Source organism: Kogia breviceps, chromosome 14 (assembly GCF_026419965.1).
Source record: "Kogia breviceps isolate mKogBre1 chromosome 14, mKogBre1 haplotype 1, whole genome shotgun sequence".
In the NCBI taxonomy this organism is placed as follows: Eukaryota; Metazoa; Chordata; class Mammalia; order Artiodactyla; family Physeteridae; genus Kogia; species Kogia breviceps.
The window spans coordinates 70,737,689-70,753,480 of NC_081323.1; the positions used below are offsets into that span (position 1 = coordinate 70,737,689).

General features: G+C 47.8%; 1 protein-coding gene across 3 annotated transcripts in view; it reads left to right on the forward strand.

Moving 5' to 3' along the window:
- Positions 1 to 7,481, forward strand: part of UBFD1 (ubiquitin family domain containing 1) — an 11,925-nt gene extending 4,444 nt beyond the window's left edge. Inside the window, exons 4-8 of one of the 3 annotated variants that reach the window (XR_010836536.1) lie at positions 408 to 473; positions 635 to 740; positions 2,030 to 2,080; positions 4,571 to 4,653; positions 7,099 to 7,481. Coding sequence is in view for 2 of the 3 variants with exons in the window: in XM_059037040.2 (XP_058893023.1) it covers positions 408 to 473; positions 635 to 740; positions 4,571 to 4,653; positions 7,099 to 7,209 (366 nt within the window). In the remaining variant the exon portion in view is untranslated. The remainder of the gene's footprint in view (positions 1 to 407; positions 474 to 634; positions 741 to 2,029; positions 2,081 to 4,570; positions 4,654 to 7,098) is intronic. The other 2 variants (XM_059037040.2, XM_059037042.2) reach the window with 2 other exon arrangements.
- Positions 7,482 to 15,792: the final 8,311 nt, after the last annotated feature.

Sequence of the window (15,792 nt, forward strand, 5' to 3'; positions counted from 1 at the left end):
ATTTCGGGGGAGGGGGAGAAGGAAGAGTTTATTTGAATTAGCAATCTGGAAATCCTGATTGCTCTAGAGCTTTGATGTCTAATGTGGTAGCCACATGTGGCTGATTAAAACTCAGTAATATTAATAATTCAGTTCCTTACTCATGCTAGCCACATTTCAAGTGCTTAATAGCCACAAGTGACTCATGGCTACTGTTTTGGAAAGCATAGATATAGAATATTTCCATCACAGAAATTTCTGCTGGACAGCACTGCTCTGTAGTGTCAAAGGAACCATATCTGTAGTCACAAAAAGCTTTTGAACCAAAACATTAAGGTTTTCTTCATTTCTTTTTCAAAGAGGTAATAATAGACTTTCATTTAATTATCAGTCAGCTGTTTCATTTAATTATCTCTTCTGACTTATAGCAACACAGGAAAGTGTTGGATAAAGGAAAACCTGAAGATGTGATGCCATCTGTTAAGGGTGCCCAGGTAAGCCAAACTCCTTTGTGAGCAATCTGAAAAGGAACCAGGCTCACCTTCTGACTTCCTGAGGTTCCTGCAATCAGGTCCTCGACTCTTGTCCCGTCTTCTTTTCCTGTCTCGCCTTGTTTCTGGTTCCTCCCTCTCTTACCATGCTCTTGTGTCTCCAGGAGCGCCTGCCATCTGTACCCTTATCTGGCATGTACAATAAGTCCGGGGGAAAAGTGAGACTTACCTTTAAGCTAGAACAAGACCAGCTGTGGATCGGCACTAAAGGTACGGACTGCTCTCACCTCTTTCTGGCTCACTGCCTCTCGTACTCTGCAGGGCGTGGCCTTGGGTGCAATTCCGCTCCTCATTCTGAAATCTGTCTCCACTGTGCTTTGTGTGCTCCTGGCTTTCAATTTTGCTTTTTGATGCTCGCCTTCTATTTGGACCCTCTTCCCTCATTCTTTTTAGTCTGATCTCAGGGCCAATCCATAAAACATTGGCTCTTCAGTTGCAGCCAAAACCAGAGGTTCCAAAGTTCCAAACGTGTGGCTTGAGGGCCAGGTCTAGTCCACAGACAAGGGTTTTATGAGTTTACACACAATCTGTGAAAATCAGGAGGTTTCACTGGATCTGATTTTTTTTTTTTTTTTTTTTGGTGCTTCTCTTGAAAAGAAGCAAAAGATCTAGCCATTCTGGACCTGCATTTTCACATGGCAACGATCAGCCGGAGCTGAGCAGTGGTTTCAGGTGGTCCATGCTGTAGTCCTCACTGTTTCATTTATCTTTTATTGTAGCCAGCTTTATTAATTTATATCACCTGCCTGGCCCCTGTAGATAAGAGTTTGCCCCTGTACTAGGGACCTGCCCCTCCTTCCCTGCCTGGTTGCCCTCTGCTTCTCCCCACCTACGCTGCCTGTGCCCGTGAATCAGGCTTGCTTTTTGCTGGGAAGTGTCTCTGACTGTCCTCCCTCTCCCTTCCCCCAGATGGTTCAAAGTCTTGTCAGTTACATTCCAGAATTATCTGTGTCCCTTTCTTTGCCACTCTGTTGCACCAGTTAACTCCTAGCGTCTCAAAACTTGGTCTGTTAAAGCAAATTAACCTATATCCCTGCCCCATCCGGGATCTCTTTTGTCCTGCCCATCTTCTGTACTGGTTTTTCCTCACCGGTTCCTGTGCTCAAAAACCTTGCGCTCTTTAAGGCCAAGTTCAAATGCCTAAACATAGTGTCCTGTATTCTCAACGATGGGACCCAGTTTAAGTTTCTGACCTCTCTTCCTGCCCCACTTGCATTGTTGTGCCCTACGTACTTCAACTGCATCACTCTCTGAGCTTCCCACCGTGCTTTGCACAGCTCATGTCTTTGCTCGTGCTGTGCCCTTACCCAGAATGCCTGTTTCCCATTCCTGTTGTTAACAAAGTCTTCCGAGGTCCTACCTAAATGTGCTCTCCTAATGAAGCCTTCCGTGATATCTCCCCCACCCTCCAAATGAATTGCTGCCCCTTCTGTTCATAGAGAGCCCCGTTATATCCTCAGAGCACTCATTATTCTCTGACTTGTCTGTCCCCCTGTTAGATTCCTGGAGGGAACCGAACATGCCTAACTCACCTGTTTCTGGCCAGCACTGTAGGTATTCAGTGTTCGAGGTAAATGGTAAAGAGAAGTATAGGGGATCTCATCGTCTGAGGTTACTTGGTTTCAGGGACAGGCCATTTAGTATGATTCTGCTTAAAACGGGACCAAAGTTTTATGGAAAATAATTGGAGTAGGGGTGATGGGGAGTGAGATTTTAATCACGTGAAATACGAAAATGTTTCTTGTTTTCAACCCTATCCTGATTCTTAAAATGAACAAAGACTGAAATGGCCAGAATGCTTGAGTTTTCTAACAAGTTTATGATTCCTTGCTGTAGTCTTCATTTCACTTTCGACTCTAACTGCATGGGCAAAGCAAGTTGTGCATAGTATTTAAGGGCTTTCCCAGTATTCCCAGGGGCCTTTGAACCCTTTAGCAGGTCATTCTCTTCTGCAGAGCTTGTCACATCATCAGTTTTTTAAAATTGTGAGCTGCCCTGCCTCTGTCAGGTCATCACTTATTCATGACCTTGCAGGTGATTTTGCTTAGTTCTCCACCATTACGTTGACTTGCTGAGAGCCTGCCTCTTCCTAGGCTTGCACTTTCACTCGGGCAGCCTAATGGGAGGCAGGGGCTAAGGATGCTGGCCCAGAGGGTGGGTGCAGGCAGGGGAGCTGGACAAGGACTAAGTGTGTAAGTGTTCGTTGGTGCCTCAGGGAGTGTTTCCAGGTTATGAAGTTGTATAGGAAACAACATCGTAACTGCAGGGGCTAAAGAGAACCTCCCACACGTGAGTTAGAGGTTTTATTTCAGCTTGTAGGAGCAGCTGCCTTTCTGCTTTGGCACAAAGGGAGAGCTCTAGAAGAATCTTGATGTATCAGGGCTTCAGAGCTGTTGAGAGCCGCATTACTCACTAGCCTTGTTAAAGAGCCTGGCCGTGAAAATTCATGTCTTCAAGGGTTGACCAAGGCCAGGCTTTCCATTCCCACCGAGACTGCTGTGTCAGTGTACCTCAGGCTTTCTTCTCACTTGGGAGCCCAGGAGTCCTGTCACCTGAGTGTCCTCAGCACTGTCCGAGGAGGACAGCTTGTTCTGGGAGTTGGCTGCCAGCCACTGGCTTCATCTTTCTGCTGACGTGACCATCCCAGCTGCTAGTTGGCCTCTTTCTCGATGGGATGCTTTACCGAGTGGCACTCAAGGGCTCCTGCGGTAGCGTGTGTAGAAGGCAGTACTGACAGCCTCAGGCCCAGTGGAGGGAGAGGAATGAGCTTCAGGCAGGAACTGGGACCTGTGACCACATGGAGCCGCCTCGGGGGAGCATGTGCCCCGCTTGTAGGGAACCCGGGTCTCTAATCTAGCTGATTGCTGTCACTCAGGAATGTGGGCCCAGGATTGTTGAATCTTCTGTGTTTTCAAGAGAAGCCAGAAGTCCATATTTTTGCGTGAAATCTCTGGACAATTCAAAGTGGCTGGTGTTTTTAAAAGTTTCCATCTTAAAGATAAGTGCTGGTCAGGTCCTACCTGTGGGTCACTGTTTTAGAGCCACTGAAAGTCAAAATCTGAATGAACATCTTCAGGTACCATCTCCTCACCCCCATTTTTCGGAGACCAAGGCCCACAGGATGGAAATAACATGTCTCAAGTCACCAACTAGACTACAAGTCAGGGCTCTAAGTTCCTGGTTTGTTTTGTCAACTTACCCATTTCCCAGATTTTGCTTTCTGCAAAGCTGTAATGAGTTTTCCAGCTTGGTTTCTCCATGTGCTGAGAACTCCTCCCTGTCCCTGAGGTGTCTGCTGCTTCTGGGCAGTGGCTTTGTCGTGCAGGTGCCCCCTCCTCTCCTGCCACCAGCCCTGTCCTGCTGCACCCGGCTCACCTCCAGTCTCATCTCACTCCAGGCATCCCTCGCTGCCTCCTCTTTCTTACCTGCCATCCTTAAACTTGCTGCAAAATGTCTTCTGACCCCATGTGATAAGTGGCATTTAGAGTGTTAATCATAAGAGGTTATGAATGCTCTCAGAGAACTTCCTCAAGTGTGTGTATTTGGAGGGGTGGGGGACCAAGGGAGGGAATGGTGGGGGGAGGGTGAGTGAGCAGGATCAAGGGATAGAAGCTGGTCTTAAAGCCCCAAGCCTCCCCCTTCCTGTATGAGTCACAGGGGCATGCAGTTGCCTCTTTTTGGTCCCCTTGACTGTCCCAGGTGCCAAAGACCTCAGCCAGGTCTGGGCTTGGCAATAAGGGTGCAGAGGAATTTCTTGGGTGTTTACGAATCATCAGACATTACAGAGTAACACCAGGCAAGCTATACCTCTGCTCTCAGAACCCTTTAATATACCTCTGTCAAGTCTGGTTCCCCATTTGCTCCTAAGAAGTTCCCAACTCCCAAGCAGGGCTGGAGGTGCATTGACCAGAAGATCTCTCCCGTCGTCCCTAGAGGGTGGGGAAAGATTCCCCCGGCCACCAGCCCTGAGGAGGGACTACTGAGTCACAGGAGTAGAGCAGGGGGGCCTTTAATAATCACTGTAATCCCTCTTAACTTAGAGCGGACTGAGAAATTGCCCATGGGTTCCATTAAAAATGTGGTCAGTGAACCTATCGAAGGACACGAAGACTACCACATGATGGTAAGTAGCCGGCGTGGCCTGGCCCTCGCTAGACTCCTGCCGCCCCGACGGGCGTGGGCTTTTCACTGCGGAGAGCACTCAGTGTTGAGGGGACGCACCGGTTTAAGACCCTCACGGTGTCGTCCCACACTTAGAACTTAATCCGTGACCTATTCCTCGTTCTGTTTATTTTGCAAAACGCATCCCGCCCCCAGCACTTTAAAGGGGATACACTTTATCTCTGTTGCATCTCTCGTATCTGTAATGTTTTGTTTTTAGACCAGGAAAATAAATATAAAGAGGAGGTTAATGGCTTGTGGGTCTTCATTTTAAGTTTTGTCTTGCGTATGAAACGAAACCTCCCACCAGGCTGCCCCTTTCTGAAGTGATGTTGCTTATCCCAGGGGGCAGCCATCGAGTGGCCGAGGACCCTGTGGGGAGGGTGGAGTCTGTGAGCTGGTTAAGCATGGAGCTCCGCTCTAAAGAGAGCGGCTGCTCTTTCCCAGACAGCACGACTGGAGGCATTCTCCGGGTCTGCAGAACAGAGCAAGAGTTCCGTGACGAGACTCCCTGGGCAGCTTAGGCAGACACCTTCTGTCTTCCCAGCACTGTTGAAGGGACTGCTTTAAAAATGAAGTTCAGCCACCTTGCTCCGAAGTTGCTGTGCCAGGGACCTGACCTGAGCAGTGATAGGGTACAGGCCGGGCTGCCTCCCTTGCTCGGCCTGAGGAGGTGACAGTGATGTAGCCACGTGATTGGTGGCCCAGCCCAGGGAGGAGCAGGAGCTGGCGGTCTGACCTGCAGGCTGGCCTACAAAGTTCACGGCAGAGGGGGTGTTGGGAGATCCGGGAAAAGGGGGTCTCGAGGCGTGGCAGTTCTCTCTGGGAAGATGACAGGTCCCCTGGCCCTAGGAAGTCAGCCAGTCGTGTCCCCTCTGCTGCCCTGTCGGGGTCTGTCAGCTCAGGGGCGGCGTCAGGCCGTGGCTGGCTGTGCAGCCCTGGGTGCACAGCTCATGGGTGTCCTCTGGGCAGTGGCGACGACGACACAGGCTCCTTTCAGGCCCTCGGGCGGCCCTTCTGCCACTAGTCTCTGTAATCTTTAAAGAATTGCAGGTGATTTGTTTTGCCTGCTCAGTGATTTTTTTCTGTTTTAAAAGTTGGATTTTAATATTTTCAGCTGGGCCCCTTCACTCCCTTTCGAAACATCTGTCTCACCAGTTTGACCCGGTAGGGTTTGCAGTCCCAGTTTTCAGACAGCCTGGGAAGAAGGATTTCAAACAAGTAGAGTGGACCACTTTGGACATCTTTTAAGGTGGTGGTGTGGACAGCTAATGCCTTTGTATTTAGTTTAAATGCTGATTTCTCTCTGGAGTCATTGCTGGCAGAGGTGGGTTCTAATCGCCCCCTTTCTTTTCTAAATGCCATTAAGTAGCACCTTGGCCTTTGTCTTAATGAAAGTGTTTATTTCCCTCTTTGCAGATGCCACTTCACTAGCTAGATTCACAGGTCACCTTAGAAAAGGAGGGAATGTCACCTTAGAGAAATGTTAAAAAGCACAGAAAAGGACCGAGAGTACTATAACAAACCCATATATCCATCACCAAGAAATGACTATTGTAAATATTTTGTAACTTGTTTTCAATCTTGCTTTAAATAAAAGAAAATATACCAACAGTGAATATGTCCCCATTGTCTTCCCCTCCCCCCATTGCCATTATCATGATTTATCATGTGGATCCTTCCCATCTCTCTGTGCATTTATTTTCACGTATATCCATGACCAAGATACAGTATTGTTTTGTGTTTTTTCAGTTTTCATAAATGGTATCATGGTATGTATCGTTCTGCAACTTGCTTTTTTTTGGTTCGACATTACGATCTATCTGTATTAACTCTAGATCCAGTTCATACCTTTTAAAAGTAAATCCAGTATTCCTACGAGTAGGTCACTTTTAATTTTGCGTTCCCTCACTGATGGATATGTAGGTTGTTTCCAGGTTTTTATCATTTCTGACAATGCTGCTTTGAACACTCATGTCTGTTTCCTCCTGCATGTGTGACAGTTTTCCTAGGGCAGTGGTTCTCAAACTGGTCTCTGGATCAGCAGTATTACATCACCTGGGAACTTGTTAGAAATGCAGATCCTCAGGCCCTGCCCCACCTCTCTGGAACTAGGAACTTTAAGGGCTGGAGCCCACCAGTCTGTTCTAACAAGCCCCCAGCTGGCTCTGCTGCACGTGCGAGTTTGGGAACCACCGCTTTAGGATCGGCTATGCCTAACTCTCCCACCTTTTTATGTTTTATTTATCCATTTATTTTTGACAGGAGAATGCTCCCCATGTGCACAGTTTTTTTTCCCCTTCCCTTTTTTATTAATTCACTTCTCAGCCCTCCCCGTGTTTGTTGTGCTGCCCGCTCTGTCTCCCGACCTCTGAAGTACCGCTTGGTTTTCCTTTTTCCCTTCCAGGCGTTTCAGTTGGGCCCCACGGAAGCCTCTTACTACTGGGTGTACTGGGTTCCAACTCAATATGTGGATGCAATCAAAGACACTGTGTTGGGGAAATGGCAGTATTTTTGAAAGCACTTTCACCTCTGGCCCAGGAGACTGACCCAAAGTGAAGGACATTGCTGGGAGAGGCCTGCAGCATCCCTGGATTTCAGAGTTCTGGAACTTTGTTCAAAAAAAAATCTATATCCAATCTAAGGTGATGTGGTGACTGAAGCCAGAGGTGATGTACTTTCACCATTAGCTTAATTTTAACTTAAAATCACCAGTTCCCTTTCTTGCAGTCAGCTTCATACCATTTTTAAACGTCAATATGGTGGAAATCAATAAATCTGAATTCTGAACATGTTGTGTGGAATACTCTTAAGTGTGTTTGAGAGTAGATCTACCAATTTTGTTGAGAAAGCAATGATCGAAAGCTTTCTGGTTTCTTTCTTTCTTTCTTTTTAAGTGATTTCACCTGAAATATTTTCATGAATCTTTGGTTGGAAACATTTGGACTGCATTGTGATGAGTTGGGGTGGGTTTTTCCCTCTCTTATATGAAATTGTATGCAGAATGTGGGGTTAGTAAGCCATATTTCTCTGTCCATTGATTCAGAATGAATTCTTTCCCTTTTCATTTTCCCACTTCCTAGATTGGAATTTATGTTTTACAAACCCAAAGATGTCAGTTCCTCCTTTTGTACCTCATGACCACGTCCTTTCCCGGCTTCCCTCCTGCCGCGCTGCTGCTCGGGAACACTAGGCGGGAGAGGAAGCACTGGGGGTCTGGTCGGGGTCGCTCACGCTGGCCGTGGTGATTGTGGAACAGCAGAGTGTGTCTCAGTGACTCCTGTCTGAACGTCTTGCCCTCTGGGCCCCGATCTCTGGGGAGATCCGCTGCTGCTTTGACGGTTGTCTGCAGCCCTCACTGATTCGGCTTTGAGGCCCAGCCTGGCACAGGTGTGCCTGGGTATGCCAACAAAGACCTCCTTGAGAGGAGCCAGGTGGAAGCCAGTTATACAGCCCTACAGCCACAGACCCAGATCCTTCTTTCCTTAGAAGTTTCGAGAAATTCTTCAGCAGTCCAGTGATTCTTTCAGTTACGCGTCTCCGTTGGGGCCTTCTGTTCATGCATTATGTTCAAGTGTCCTTGGTCCCAGGTTCAGAGATGCTGCCTTTCTCAAGAAGAAGACATCTGACCTAGTGGGTTGGCCGACGCGTTTAAACATCAAAAATGGGATAAATGGCTTTTGTGATTAGCTCTCCCTCTTCTGGTTTTAGCCCTTATGTTCTTTGTCCACGTGAAGTTCTGTTGTCGCCCGATGGCTTGGTTGGCTCTGGAACGAGGGACGGTCTCTTGGTGAATGATACCCTTTGTGCTGTTCGCTGTTGCTCTGCTGCTGTCTTTGCAATTCTCGTCTCACTGGTGCAGGCCCTCATAGTAAGGTTTGGCAAGAGATGTTCCAAACTTCACATTTTGGATTCTAGACTGTTAGCCCTCATTCTGTGAAATGTATTAGCATGTGTTCGCCTGAGATGACTATTCCTTGTGAGCCTGTTTATGGTGATATTCTACGCCCTTCCCTTCTAAGCTGTAGTTCAGGAATCCAGCCCATCCAGACAGACTCTTGCTCTTCTTGGTGTAGTCAATGCCAAGTTATGCATCTGGGCAGGAAAACCTACTCTTGCTTTTTTGAGGGGCATAAGTATGTATGGGAAGTGTGTAGTGTTCAGGAAACTGCCTGTTTTTCTTCCTTGAAAAAGGAGCAGTGACTGTAGCTTTTCTGTCCTCATTGGCCCGCAGCTCCTGGAGAAAAGAGTGCTTCTTTGCTACTTGTTGAAGCCTCCCTCTGCAGTTGACAGGCCTACAGAGGAAGCGGTCACGTAGCAAGAAGAGCGTCACCTCAGTTTGAATACTGCCCTTTCTGTTGGCCGGTGTCCCTGTCCCGGAGGCTTGTCCTGACAGTGCCACACGCCTGCTTTTGGTCTCTTGAAGCACGTGTCTCCGTCCCCAGACTGGCCGCGTGGGGCTGCTCTCTGAGGCCCTTCCTGCCAGGCCTCCTCACTCGCCCCACTCGTGCGGCTGCCCGTGCCACCTGACACCCCTCCCTCCCGGCGACAGCGTGTGTCCTGTCCGTCTCCCTGCTCCACGAGGGCCAAACCGCCTCTCGCTCAGGCTGGTGTCATCTCAAGACAGGACCAAAGCCTGTGTGAGCCTTTTTATTTTAAGTAAAATGGTGCTTTTTTCCTTACTTGGAGATATATAAATAATGTAAATGACATCTTTTCATATGGACCTGTCTGAGTGTTGCTTTACAGAGCTCACTAAATCTGCTGGAACCATCTTGGGCTCTGGCTCGCGACTCCGTGGAGACCTTGCTGGAGGCCCCGGAGAGCCGAGGGGGCGGCCCCAGGGGCCTCTGGGAGGAGGGTTGGGTGTAGAGCCGTGCCTGGGTCCCAGCACTGCTCACTAGCTTGTCACTCGGCCCCGTGAGTGGTCGCTTCTTCGTCATCTTACGGGCCAGAACGTACTGACTAAACCTGTGTTAGCAAACCGAGACTCTTTGCCCTTCGGTAGCCTCCCGATGTTCATTTTTCCCTCAGGATGCTTTCTGGGCAGAGCCCTGGCTGTGGTCCCCTCGCCGCGGCCCGGGGCGTGCGTGCAGGGCAGGGTGGCCGAGGAGGTCGTGCCGGCGGTCCCCCTGCAGGGCTCGCTTGCTCGCAGGCAGCCTGCCTTTCCTTCCCTCCCGGAGGCGACTTGGCAAGATAGTGACGAGCTGGTCCCTGCGCGGCCTGGCCCTCAGCTCTGTTCCAGTCAGTCTGGTCAGAAAATGCAGAAAGACAGTCCCGACACGTGCTGGAACTCTTTGCTATTAAGTATGTTAATCGATGACGGGCCTTTTGCAAGTAGCATTAGCTCTTTTTAAATGAAGTCGAACTGAACTAAGGATGCACTTTCTCCAGACTTGCTGCTTTAGATTACAAGGGCCAAGGAGACTCACTTTGCCACGTTGCTGAAAAGCTGCCGTATTTCAGCCGGAAGGGGCTGCCTTTCTTCTTACTCTCACTCTAACCACGTGCCTGGAGGAGCTGTCCTGGGCTCCCGCACTTGGCCCGCCCTCTTTGCCAGGGTCAGGGAAGGGCGTGGGATGGACCCCGGGTGCCAAGGGCCACGCGAGGTCAGCTTGCTTTCCACCGCATCCTCTGAGGGACGCCTCTTTCTCTCCTTGCCTCTGCTCATGCCTGTTGTCTTGGGAAAAGATGGTCGCTTTGTCTTAAGGCTTTGTGAAAAAGTCATCTCCAGTTAGGACTGGCCCCCGTTTCCTTCTTAGAGGGGCCTGGTGGCCTTTCTGAAGCTACAGGAGGTCAGGAGCCCTCCAAAGCGCACGACATCTGGCAAATTTACCTGCCAGGCTGGGTGGTTCTACTGCTTTCTGAATTTCTAAGAATCTCTTTCTTTCTTAACCAGTTCTGCAGAATTATTTGACAATATATATAAGTACCATGTTTTCCTTGTGGTGTACGCTCTGTTCTGGTTTTTGTTTTTAATCAAATGCCTGTTTGGGAGGAGATGAACGTATTTAGTCTTATTAGATTTGCGCTGCTGGATTTTTTTTTTAAGTGTAACCTTGACTAGCTGTCTTATTGTTTATCCTGTAAGATTAGTCTATCAATTAAAGTTTGATAATTAATTGCGTCTCCTTTTCCTTCCAATTCTTCACGCGCCTAATCTGTACTGGGGATTGACCAACATTTGGAACTGAGCCCAGAGCCATTTTTGGCCAGCTGCGGTATACCATGTTACCGTCTTACTTATTTGGCATATAAGGATATACAAGTTTGTTGCTGCTGAAAATAGTTGATAAAGGGGTTTGATTTGTTTTACGCTGTGTTAGTCAAACTACCACCTCGGCAGTCAGCCACGTCCCTGTTAGGGCTGTTCTCCTTGGCCCGGCCCCCAGGTGTTGGAGGGAAAGCTGCCTCCTAGCCCTTACGCCTCCCGCCTAGCGCCTCGTGTGACTTCACTCTTCGAGGACATGTTTGGTGAAACGCTGAGATGGAGCCGCAGCTCTAGCCTCAAGCTACAAAGACCCAGGAGGAGGGAGGGAGATCTGTTACCAAAAATGGGACAAAAGCAGAATCCTTGGCACAAAGAGTGACTGTAGTTTGTCAGAACTGGTTTTGACCCAGCACCACTCCCACTGGAACCCTCTCTTCTCTTCCCCTTGCGTTGTAAATATTCCTGAAGGTTCTGGTCTCACTGCCCCTTCCTGGCTCTTTTCCAGTACCTCATAATCCTGAAACAACACTGTTAGATTCTTAAGCCTCTGACTGTTATGTGGGAGGGAGGGACGGGTGGGGCTCTGCTATATGCGGTTCGTTGCCTGCTGCCCACCTAGGGAATCTTCGGTCTGCACAGGGGGTACTTCTGGATTCTATCCCAGTTCTGAACTGTTATTGCAGGCACCTTAAAACGAGTAGGATGATTGACCCTCCTAAGATGGAGAATGAGATCAACTCCAGTCTGAATTTCTTACCATATTTGGGGGGTGAGACATCTTGGCATTTTCTCAGCCGTGGGTAGCTAACAGAACACTTTCTACAACAGGACCCCACAGAACAGACTGTCATTAGGGTAGGAGGCAAGGACTTCTTCCTGCTTTTGCCCGAGCGGTCTGTCTAGCCCGTGCCGGCTGTAGGAAGTTGACGTGCTTTCCACCCTGGAGGCCTGTGCCAACACCACCCGGCTGCTTCCAGCTGGGATTAACCTCTGGCTTTTCCAGTTCATCAAGGCTATTTTTGTTCTGAAGCCTTGTTAGCCTATCTTATTCTACTGATAGAACCTTTCCTACTCTTCACCGCATTTTATAACTCCTAGCTTTCAAGTTTCTTCTATTTTTACCACTTTCCTCCATATCTAATTTCAGTCCCTTGCTGTCTTCCCTTTTTTGTTTTGGAAGGTTTCAAACCTACAGGAAGTTGAAAAATGCTAGTGACCACCTCATGCTTTCACCTGGGTTCATCAGTTGTTAAAATATTAACTCCATCTGCTTTCTCTCACATACTTTATTGTGCTGAAGCGTTTGACAGGCATGCAGACATCATGACATGACACTTCACCTGTGGATATTTAAGCAGCATCTCTGAAGAATAAGGCCATTGTTACACCTAAGTATGACACGGTTACCTCACCTAAGAAAACTTCAGTTCAGCAATATCATCTAATATACAGATGATAGGATATTAGTAATATCATCTAATATATCTTCTAGAACTGTTCTTTCCAATCAATAATCCTTAGGTTTTTGAGTCCTTCTCCCAAGTCTTGTATTTTTTTTTAAATACCCTTTTAACTTTTCTGTTGTTGCTAGTCCTGGCTTTTCTCTCTCACTTTAAAGTAATCTCCTCCCATATGTTTTTAATCTTAATTTCACAGTGACCCCTACACTCTTTTGCTTCCCGTCGTGAGTCTTGTACTGTTCGTTACTGCAGCTTCTGGAGCTGGGGTTCAGGAGGAGGTTGTCAGGGAGCTCGCACCCCCGCTGGGTAGAGTCCCCTTGTCCTCTGATCACTCTGGCTTCCCTCCCACATCTAAGTCTGAGACTTAAGGACTCCAGGGGTCCGTGACTGAGGACTCTTGGTTATTGGTGACAAACCCAGTTCACATGAATTACGCAAGAGGATTTGGCTCATGTAACCAGAAAATCCGGAGTGTCAGACCTAGGCCTATGCAGGCGCTTAAGTCTCATCAGACGCCTGACCTTCCAGCTCCTGGCTCTGCTTTGTTCTCTCTTGACTTAGCTTCTACCAGACTTGCAACCCCAGGGGAAAGAGAATTGTTTTCTTCCACAAGAATTCCAGAGTAGAAATACCAGACAGGGCTCTTAATTGGCTTGTTACTCTGCCCTCCACAAACACACAAACATAATAACCTCAGTGTCCGAGACGTGTTAGTTGACTTCCATTCATTGTGAGTCTGGGGCTTTCAGGTGAACACTGCAGACTGTAGAAAACAGCAGCTGTGGCAGACCACCCAGCAGGGTTTGGACCTTTTGCTATGTGCCAGGTAAATCACTTGGAAAGGACCTTCTTTAGGGCTCCAGCCTTGGCGAAGAGTGGGTTCCTCTTCTGGACCCTCTCTCCACGGGGGACTTGCTCTTAAACACTCTGCCTACAAGTCCCGTAACATCAGCTCCTTCACTGAGTCTGTCCATTGGTGGGCAGTGGGTCAGATTACTCACACGCGTTACATTGTCACCACTCCACCACGGCCCTCTTGTCAGCCCCACTTTACCCATTGGAGGAAACTTAAGCTTAGAGAAGTGACTTAGCCAAGGTCATATGCCTGTCAGTGACCAGGTCTGTGATTCAGAACCCAGATTTGCCTGATGCCAGAGTCTGTGCAGATGCTTGTGATATTGTTGAGAACTTAGGAAAGAACTTGGCTACTTCTTATTTTGCTTTCATAGTTTTTCTTCTTTTCTCTCCTCAGTTTAATGTCTTAAGGGCACCAGCTTGTGTTTGTGACTTGTTTTTTAAACTTCGAACCTTGACATTTATTGCTTGGCTACCATTTAAAAAACTAAGACAGTAAGTAATCCATGCACTCAATAGAGAAATTTCAAGGGGTAAGTCTCACACAGTTCTCCTAGCTTCTCCACCCCAGCTCTTCTGAAGGAAGTAGAATTCACTTTAGGTTTAAGCACTAAGCGGCCATCTCATGAGCGGAGGGTCAGTCATTCCCACGTAAGTCCCTTATCAGAGGGAGAGAGGATCCACGGTGGGAACTTCGCAGTAGGAGGGAACAGGCCCAGGGGAAGCATCTCACAAACACTCTGACTCCAGCCAGGAGTTTTTCTTGAGATCTGGCTCATTATCTGTCATGTGCTTGGGTATCCCACAAATCCATCGTCCCAAACTGAAATTATATCCCTCTTCTTTTTTTTTTTTTTTTTTTTTTCCAACTTTTTGGCCGTGCCACATGGCATGCAGGATCTTAGTTCCCCGACCAGGGAATCGAACCCACTCCCCCCGCAGTGAAAGCCTGGAGTCTTAGCCGCTGGACCGCCATGGAAGTCCCTGTCTCCCTCTTCAATCTGACCCTCCTCTATTCCCTGTTTCAGACAGCAACTCACCCAGCACCAGTAGCCAAGCCATAAGCTTGAGATACCCTAGACTTAACTTCCTCCGTCATCTGACCAAGTACTGTTATTTTTATCCCCAGAATATTTTTGCAATCCATCTCTCTTTATCCCATCCTCCAAATCTGCGTCTTTCTCTTGCGTTCTTCTAGAAACCAGCAAACTCATCCCCTTCAGTCCACCCTTTGCCGCCAACCACTGAGCTCAAGTATAGCTGACTGTGTCTTCCCTGCAGAAAATCCTGCACCCTCTGCCAACAAGTTCCTTACCAGACAGTAGGGCCCTCCTTCGTGACCCGATCCTCGCCACAGCTTGAACCACAGGTCACCCCACCCATGAGTTCACGCTCCAGCCATATCCCTGTCTGAACAAGTGACATCTGTGCACACGGGGCGCTTCCATGTCTCCTGCCCTTGCCACAGGGCTGACCCTGGCAGAGCCTTAGAAACTCTGCTCAGGCTTCACTGCCCGGAAACGCCTTTCCCAAGCCTCACTCCTCAGCTTCTGCTGAACTACTCTGTTTTCAGATTGTTAATACTTCTGTTTTCTGTTCATTACACAAAACATGGTATTTATAATTTAGAAAATACTGATTAGTGAAAATAAGCCAATGTTATTTCTACCACGTGGTGGTAATCTAACATTTTGGTACGTGTTTTATGGAAATTGAGTCATGCTGTTTATAGTCTCTTTTCACTTAAAACACCAGTCTTTCATTGTGTAAAATTATTTCTATTTAACCAATCCCATATCGTTGGATATCCAGTTGTATGCCATCAGTATACTTGTGACATGTATCATGTTGAATTTTCTCTTTATTTTGACAAATTTCAAACAGGATAGTTGACAGTAGTACAGTGAACGCCCATATACGTGCATATACCTGTCAGCTCGTCACCATTTGTTAACAGTTTTGCTACTGTTTTTTTTTTTCCTGAACCATTTGAAAGTCAGCTGCAGACATCTTGAGGCTTCAAGATGTATTAAGTATGCATCTCCTGAGAATAAGGTTAGTTTACTACATAATACTGATTATATCTAAGAAATTTAACACGTGTCTTATCACCTATGTAGAGTCCAATTGTCCTCAAAATGTCTTTAAGGGTTTTTTCCTCAAACCTTTCAAGCTTCGCATTTCCCAGGAAGTTGATGTGTCTCTGGTCTCCTTTAATTTAGTTACCCTGTCCTTTTTGTCCCACATCATTGTTCGTTTTTTTTTAAAGTCCCACCTTGTGGATTTGTTTCCTCATGATCAGTTTTATCAACACCAGAGGTGACATGTCCCCAGTTCATCACGTCAGGTATTGGTGATGCTGAATGTGAAACATCATGTGGATTTTAACTGTCTCCCTTATTAGATGGTGAGCTGCCTGAGAGCAGAGACAATCTTTATCCTTGTGCACCGAGGCCCTGCCTCGGGGAGTGCGCCGCACGTGGTGAGCACATCGTTGTTTCACTGGGTACATGAGCGCACTGGCTGTTTGGGAGACACAGAAGAGCGACGGGGCCACACAGGTCATGACAGGCCT